We start from the raw sequence: 9,502 nt of genomic DNA, 5'->3' as shown, positions 1-9,502 counted from the left end.
TTTAAGTTGAACTCAATTGGAAGTGCATAAATGTTATGTCAAAATAAATACTGACATATCAAAATGATATCATAAAGTTATTTCAGGTCTAATGATAACTTATCATACACTGAGAGAAAAATAATTGGAATAACTATAATCTCACTATATTTTATAGTTTATTTTGGCCTCAAATATATATTTATAGTTCATCTAAACATGAAGATATAGCAGAATGAACACAGATTTATAGTCACCATTTTGTTACTCTATGTGTATAATAAAGCACACTTTGAGAATATAGTTACATGTACCTATATTTACCAAATATTCCAATTGTATTGACTATATAAAATAGTTAATTTCTCTTACCATTCAATATTTACTACCTTATTATACTTTTTATTTCAAATAATTATAATTCTTGGTAAAAATTTTACATGGATCAATTATACTATGCTTATATTGCAAATTTTACAAACATTATGGTGACGTTTACTACAAAAATGATATTCCTAACTATAATCTTTTTACTATGACATTATAGTTCCAAATATCATACATTTTTCTCTCAGTGTATATCTGATGTTGCCATGTATGTTTTCTCATATATTATCGATTTTACGAACTTTTCCATCAAAACATCTAAATTTCTCTTCAAACTGGTGGTAAATTTATGTGATGCTTAATTAAAATACATTCAAATGTCCATTTTATTATTACATTTTTTTAAACATCTGTTTTATATACAAATATGTCAAATTAGAAGGAATTTATTGTGTTATACACAAAAGAAATATTGTAATAAAAATTAGATTAAAATATTATATTTTTTTATATTATTTTTCGTAAAGCTGGACTATACTAAAATTATAATATAAATTACTACTATAAAAATAGTAAATTTAAACATCTATCTGCACTGAAAGAAAAATGTTTTGTATTTGTAACTATTGTAGTTCTCAATTATCATAGTTGTGTGATTATTACATACAAGGAAATAATTACTATAAATTATAGTCAAAGAAAACATTTTTTAGTTCTACCATAACATTAGTGATAATAATTTCATATGCATATTACTGCTGTCTTTTCCCTACAAAAAATATGATGAACTCAAAAATAACTATAATTTTAGTTAGATCGACAATTTTTTCTCTCAGTATAGTATATCATGTAGAAAACATTCACGTAATTACAATATAATTTTGTATTAAAAAGTCAAACATACATAACATTTTTAAACAAATATCGATTATAATTCTGTACGATCCAGGATTACAAGAATATACAGCTTTATAATATACAGCTTTATAATAAAATATCTCGAAAACAATATGACAAAGATTATTGAAATTTCTGTTACATATTGTTAGTTCAATTAACTTTTAATCTCGTTATCGTCAATAAAATTTCGCACGTCCAATATCTGTTCTCTCGGTTTCTCGCGCGTGAATTTAATTTCATGCGACGATGTCTTGGAAATATGACGATTTTGTTTATTGACATATTTTCGGTGATATCGACACGCATTCGGATGCGCGAATTCTCGTGCATGTTCCGAAATAATATTATATCGTCAAACATCATATATTCGTCGTATTTCGTATTTTATATATGTGCGGAAAATGCACGTTTTTATATCTATATCCACAGAGTGTCCGGTAACGCACAGAAAAGTCATAGTGTACAGGTAGATTAGGTCGAACTAAATAAGAAATTCCTCTACTTCTTCATTTTGTAAACGTAAAATTCTAAATTATTAATCAAAGAAAATTTGTGAATGATTACACACCATACCATTGTGAATGATTACCATACAATGCGATGTCTGCCGCTATATGTTTATATATTAGATCAAAGTGAACAAAAAAGTTCTATACCATTTTCCAAATGACTACGTATATGTTTAGTTATTAATAAAAGAAGTTTGGTATAGTTGTGCGCAATAATGCACAAATCTTTTTTAATTAATAACTAAACATTTACGTAGTCATTTGGAAAATAATACAGGATTTTTTTGTTCAGTTTAATCTAATATACAAACATATAGTAGCAAACGTCGCCATCACAACTCATTTACCGTATGGCGCGTGATCATTCATGAATTTTCTTTGATTAATAATTCAAAATTTTACGCGGTTTCTACGCCATTCGCCAAATGGTATTTCGCCAAATGGTAGAGGAATTTCAGTTTAATCTAATCTACTTGTACACCGCGGCTTCTCTATGAGTTACCGGACATCTTGTATGTATATATATACACAAGGTGTCTCACACTCTCCTCCGGGCATTTTGTGGGGACTTAGAATGGGTTGATATGAACATAAAAATCCTATACCATTTTGCGAAATTCATAATAATTATCGAGATATTAATTGTAGAAAACTTGTAAATAATCATGCAGAATATGGTAAATGAGTTATAGTAGCGACAACTGCCGTCGTGTACTTATACTTTAGGTCAAATTGAACAAAAAAGTCCTCTACCATTTTTCAAATTATCACATAGATTTTTAATTATTAATTAAAGAAAATTATTGCACGATTTTGCGTGATAATACACTCATCTTCTTTAATTAATAATTAAAAATCTATGTGATTATTTGGAAAATGGTAGAGGACTTTTTTGTTCAATTTGACCTAAAGTATGAGTACACGACAGCAGTCATCGCTACTATAACTCATTTACTATATTCTGCATGATCATTCACAAATTTTCTACAATTAATATCTCGATAATTATTGCGAATATCGCAAAACGGTATAGGACTTTTATGTTCACCGCAACCCATTCTACGTCCTCACAAAATTCCCGGAGAAGAGTGTGAGACACCCTGAATATATATATATATATATATATATATATATATATATATATATATTTGTGTATATATAAATTAATTAATATTTCAAGAGACAAAGGAAACAAGCCGGATTCGCTCGATCCGCTCGATTCTCTAAGGAAATATAACATCCGTAAACGATTCCAACGGCGACTCGATGCAATCGGGGTACGTTAGGATGCAATCGCCACCAGATCTACCCAATCGTTCGGCTTCCTGATACAATTTGTTGGCGTTCGGGCGACTGGAATTAATCGTCACCGCCGAGCCTTCTTCCGTGGGCCTGTGGGGGAGATACAAATTAAATCGTCTCGAGAGCGCTTTCCGTCGAGCCTCAGGTTGCTCGACCGCATCGAAGATTATTCGATACCTCTCGCGGAATATCCTCTAGTACGAGCGCTCGTTATCTCGGCAACAATGCGTGGAAATGCCAAATACGTGACTTTGTCGAGCACACATATTATCTTGCATGTGCATAAACTGCATGATACGATGATTAATAAATAAGTGGAAAATAGGGAATATTATTTTCTCACCATCAAAGCGGATAGAGAGAAAGAGAGAATGAGAGAGTGAGAGAGAAGGAAAGAGAGAGAGATAATTACTGCATTAAAATTACAGTCGCCGTGCTGTAAAATTCGATACGATCCGTGTCAATATTTATCAAATGCAATTATTTATGCCCCAGGTCTTGCTCGCGTGCGTTTCCGATAAATTTCAACAATTTACATGACTGGTCATATTAATTTACGGAGCGCGCGCATAAATACTCGATAACGCGTACGCTTACACATATTCGCAATACACGCGCGCGCGTGCGTGCAGCGTATACGAGATACGAGGGAGGATCTCGATAGGATCGTGGGCGCGCAATTACACGCATTGGCATTTCGTCGGTGTTATTTCGGGAGAAATTCCGGGAGTAACTTCCAAACGCGAAGGGGATAGCGCCCGGCACGGAGCGCGCCGGCGAAAAGGCACGGGCGAAACACTTTCATTAGAAACTTAACGTACGCGCCTAACTTTGTCGCAATTAGCGCACCGGTGTTAGTCCGGGCGCAATTTCCTTCGAACACACGCGGGCGTGGACGCGTTTGGAATAGCAAATTCGTGGCTCCGGCTAACGGGGGATAGAGCGCGCGGCGAGCGATATTTTGCACAGTGTAATGGCCACATCCGCCGCCATCCCCAACTAACCCCGCCGTAGGATTTTGCCGACACTGGATCGCGACAGATTTTAACGAATCGTGCATTTCGCGCCGATGACCAATCCCCCAGGCTCCGAGTGTGTGCGCTCTCCTCCCTGCATTGTTCGCGCATCGTTGCACAGAGAAGGTATTGTAGTAAAAATTACGTAAAGATTTTATTTCTTTCTGTTCTTTGTGAAGCTGGACAATACTAAAACTGTAGTATAAATTACAAAATAAATGTTCAATTTAACGATCTATTTGATATACGATACAAAAAGAGATTTAAGTAATCCTAATAATTTTGTAGTAAAAAGTCAAACGTACATAATATTTTTAAACAAATATGTACATAGTAATTTCGGTCATTATTTTGTATAATGCAAAATTAAAGAATTTCTAGTGTAATTTTTAATATAATATTTTTGCTGTATATGAGATGCACTAAGATGAATAAAAATGCTTGATACCACTAAAATTATATCTATTAACAAAAAATTTTATCATTGGTTTAAACCTTCTATTCTAGTTCATTTTATGATACTGGTTGTAAATATATAATAATTAAAAACCTGTGTGAGTTCTAATTGCCATAATATAATAGACAAAAATGAAAAGAGAATTTTTTCAAAATTATCTCTTTAAAAACTAGTTTCCTACTTCAAGTTAGAAGTTTAAAACTGTTAATCAGTGCTGAAGACACTTCGAAGAAATATAACTACGTAGAGAGACTTTCGTCTTTTTTGTACATCTCGCAAACTATTCAAAATATCAAACAATGTTTTACATAAAAATATTTTTATTTAACTATGCTATTCATTTTACGAAAAAAAAATTATTTTCAAAAACTTACTTTTTGCACTTTTTCATACTGAAGGTATTCAAACTATATTGAAATCGAGTATAATCCTTTTACTTTAACATTATAATTACCAAGATAGTTAAAATAACTTATTTTTAATTTCTTACAAAAACTATTCAACTTCATAACAGTGCATTTTATATTTTTAATTAATAATAATGAGTAAACCGAGACATATTAGTAATAATAAGAACACAGTCCTCATTGAAAATCCGTCTACGGTGCGAAGATAAAGTCCATTGTGCCTCATATTTTTAATGAACACTAATGTTAAACAAAATTTGAAAGAGTAAATAAATATATTTTCTCTTACATTATGTTCTCTTTTCAACCTATCATTTAGGTCGCTCTGACAAAAATATGTTGTTAATCGTTGATAGCTTCTAGAGTTGATTAACATTCTAGATACAGAGTACATTCTAGATACTCTGTATATGCGCAGATATTCATATAACAATGTTTCAAGCATCTTATTAAAAAAAAAAATTAACATCCGTTTCTTCGTTATTCTTTTTTACGCAAATCTTAGATTCTACACGAACAATTAAAAGTGATGTAAGATAATGGTTTAAATTATGGGTTATTTAAAGCTCTTTGTACATCTTTATATCGGATTTGTGACGTCAGAAGCGAGGAATGACATATATTGATGAAAATTGTATGCCATTTCTGAATAAAGATAAATATGGACAAAAGAGCATTTGCTTGAGTACACTTGTAAAATTGCTCGTAAGATATTTCTTCCCTTTGATGATCAATAAATAATTGTATAATAAGTGGTGAAATAAGACATGTGAAATGATGAAATGAATCTATTTTGCATGCTTCATTTCACCATTTATTGATCGTCAGGAAAAAGCAATAGTTTTCAGAAAATTTTACCAATGTGTTCAAGCAATATCAAATGCTCTTTCTTTTCATATTTATCTTTATTTAGAAATAGCAAGTAATTTTTCTTAACACATGGAAAAAAAGGTTTGGTTGAATTAACCAAATATCTGGTCGAGTATAAACGATCCAGAAATTCCGATTGAAATAACCCGAATTCTGTTTAAGTTAACAAGATTTTTTATTGACTTAAACAGAATTCGGGTTACTTCAATCGGAATTTCTGGATTGTTCATATTCGACCAAATATTTGATTAATTCAACCAAACCTTTTTTTCCGTGCGTTACATTCTTCTGACATCACAAATTAAATATGACCACAGCAAAGTACAAAGAGGTTTAAAATTTATTGTTATTTAATTCATTAGAATAACTTCTATTCATTTGTATATATTGTATTGTCCATAAATTTGTCGATCAAACATTAAAACAATTATATTAGTAATAATACGATTATTATATATAAGCAACAATATAAGTAATAATGTAAGTAGTAATACTATTATATTTTTATAGTTTTGCAAAATTATTAAACTTTAAATTAATTGATTTAATTTTAAAAAATAATTAAAAAGTATAAATAAAATTTAAAAGAGAGAGAGAGAGAGAATAATTGAGAACGTTTATGCGTAAGTCATAATTATGAGTCGGCAAATTACTTCGCGTTCTTATAACGGATTATATGATATTCAATTTTATATTAATAATTCATATTCAAATGAATTCATGTATTTTAGTCTATGCGTGCGTGCGTGCGTGCGTGCGTGCGTGTGTGCGTACAGGGTGAGGAAAAAGTATGGAAACCCTGAAAAATCTCAAAAAATATAAGTTTTACAGAAAAATGTTTCAAATAAAAGTTGTAGTATTTAAAAAGATCTATTCAATAATCTCATCAGTTTGACCCTAGCTGGCGTCGTTAAGGTAAAGTCAAAGTCACCTTAAATTTTTTAAATGGAACACCCTATTTTTTATTGCATATTCTTATAGTCCTTCTCAATACTTTTTCAAAGCACTATAATTTTATTCATTTTGGATCAGCCGTTTCAAAGTTAGTTGAGTATACATATATATACATATACATATAAGCTACATATATAGGGTATCCCAGACTTTCGCATATTTTGTAGAAACGTAGAACGGATTGAGGTGAACAAAAGCTGTTTTGCGATATTAGCAATAAATCTCAAGATAATAATTAAAGAAGATTGATGAATGATCACGCGCGATATGGTAGATGAGTTGGGTTATGGCAGGGACGCCGTCTGCTGTTGTATATTTATATATTAAATCAAACTGAACAAAAAAGTTCTTTACTATTTTGCAAATGACCACATAAATTTTTAGATATTAATTAAAGAAAATTACAATGATTATGTACCATAATGCACAAATTTTCTTTAATTAATATCTAAAAATCTATGAAGTAACTTGTAAAATGATTTAATTAATATCTTGAGATTTATTGCAAATATTAGTATGAGACTTTTATGTTTACTTCAATCCATTTTACGTTCCCACAAAATATGCGAAAGAGAGTCTGAGTCACCCAGTATATAAAATAATATCATACATAATATAATCTACTAACAGTCTCATAAATCTAACAAGTCAATAAAGCAAATAATATTCTAGAATCTTTTCCTTAAATATTAACAATATTTGAATGTAACGTTAAAATATAATTGTAAAAGAAGTAAGGAATATTATTATATTATATATATATATATATATATATATATATATATATATATAATTTAAAAGCCTTCTTCCGTATTTTTATGTAATAATGTGTATTTTTCTGATACATTAATGAACCAAGTTTGACCTAAAATTGCGGCTCGACCCATAATTGGTACAGTTACCTTACAAGTTACCTTACACGCTGTTCGCGTCTCGTTGACCTGAATTTCGCGAGTTCTATATTTCTATACAAATTTCTCGTGAATCTTTTATATTATTCGTAGCGAGCATAACGTTGAGCGTTAACGCGGAGAAAGAGAGAGACAGAAGGACAGAGACCTCCGAGAGAATTCATTACTCGCGAGTCTTCCAGTAATAAATCTCGTTTCCGAAAGTGCACGAATGCATCGATCCGACTTGGCGGGTCAAAGAGCGAGCACCGAAACGTCAGAATTGACTTACGTTAAAATTAAGTGAATCATTTCCTCGAGAACGTCCTCACGGTGGGTCCTGCGGAAAGGCGTCTCCGCGAGCTCGCAAATGGTCCTCAGAAGACATTGCCTGCCGTCCTGCCAGCCGTGTCTAAAGAGTCAACATTAAATCTTACTTCGCAGCTCCGGCTTTTACGCTTCACCGTCGACAATTCGCGGTGGTGGCAGCGGCGGCGACGTCGGCGGTGGCGTGTTTCTCCTTTTCCTCCCTCCTCCTTCTTGCTCCTCTTTAATTCCCCCGGCTTTTTTTACTTTGATCCGACGCCGAGGGTAATTTTATTAGAGCGACGCATGCCAGCGAAATCTTTGGCAGACAGTCGAGAGGGGTAGAAATTCTCGCGTCGGTCTTTTTCGCGAAACAACCGCTCTCCCGGCGGAATGTCGTCGTGAATTCGCGCCACCGTGAAGGCGAATTTATCTACCGTGGCGAGATTTCCGATCGCGAGCGATAAAGAAGTGACTTGTGCGTCGGATTTTGCTCCCAGTGGGCTCTTAGGGCTCCGCACACAAATTTCCGTAACCGTAGACGTAAGACGTAAACTTAGAATCAATCACGATATTGCTTTGTCTTTGCGTCTTTGTCTCTAAAGGAAGATAGAACTGACGGTAAAACTGTTATGCAGAAAGTAACTAGAACTCAACCGGTTGAAATTTTAGTTATTCAAGTCTAGTTATCTAAATCAAGTTCTAGTTACACCGTTATTTCTATCTTCTTCTAAAATACGCAAAGATAAAGTAATATCCTAGTTGGTTCAGCTTAATTTTATGTCTTACGTCTTAACCCTTAAGGCTTCTGATCAGTCAGTCGAGAACTCCGTGTTAACAGTGGCGATATGATTGCAAAAAAAAATGAACTATTAGGTTTACAAAGAGCAGATTATCGCAATAAGTTAAAGTGAAAGAAAATATACTTGTCCCTTTCTAACTTATTGCATTAATGCAAAGTTCATTGAAAACAGACCTAATGATGTAAACAAACGACTAATTTTCTCCTGCAAATTTTTACTGAGCGTAGTGTATCACATGTGATACAACTGTGAAAGTGTGGAAATGCTCCGGACACTGTGCTTATTGATATTTGATACATATAAGTAATTATTCGATCATATTCGAGCAACACAGATTGATTTTCTGTCAAAACGGGGCGATTTGTCACATTTATTTTGCGGTTATGTAATAAGTTACTTCAGCAAAAGGAGTATACGAAGCATTTCACAAATCTGTAGAACAGATCGCAAGTGTTATTTTCATAATATATCCTTTCATTTAGCTGTACCAGGTCTGTAAATATGAAACCGGAATTTGCCCATAGATGGCCCTAGCTGTCCATGTAGTTACCGTCAAACCGCGTCATTGGCGCCATTTCCTTGTTGACATCTCTGACAAAGATTTTCAACTCACAACAATACAAGTTTCATACAACAGCATAGTTTGTAATAGCGTTGAACATGTCAAATTTTGTGCTTGGAAACTACGATTTGCGGATAGCATTGATTTTCTGTTACCATTTAAAAAAAACTGCTGCAGAATCGCATCGAATGCTTGTCGAAGCTTACGGTGAGCATGTTCT

General features: G+C 32.7%; 1 protein-coding gene across 2 annotated transcripts in view; it reads right to left on the bottom strand.

Moving 5' to 3' along the window:
* Positions 1-2,825: 2,825 nt before the first annotated feature.
* Positions 2,826-9,502, bottom strand: part of LOC116844060 — a 21,365-nt gene continuing 14,688 nt past the window's right edge. For both annotated transcript variants that reach the window (XM_032815165.1, XM_032815175.1), the window contains exons 3-4: positions 7,904-8,023; positions 2,826-3,107 (exon numbers count right to left, since the gene is read on the bottom strand). In XM_032815165.1, coding sequence (XP_032671056.1) covers positions 2,939-3,107; positions 7,904-8,023 — 289 coding nt within the window. In that variant the 3' untranslated portion in view covers positions 2,826-2,938. The remainder of the gene's footprint in view (positions 3,108-7,903; positions 8,024-9,502) is intronic.

This window comes from Odontomachus brunneus, unplaced genomic scaffold (genome assembly GCF_010583005.1).
Source record: "Odontomachus brunneus isolate Ranch 3 - 2012 unplaced genomic scaffold, Obru_v1 Obru_scaffold_003, whole genome shotgun sequence".
Taxonomy (NCBI): domain Eukaryota; kingdom Metazoa; phylum Arthropoda; class Insecta; order Hymenoptera; family Formicidae; genus Odontomachus; species Odontomachus brunneus.
This window is presented reverse-complemented; position numbering and strand designations above follow the sequence as displayed.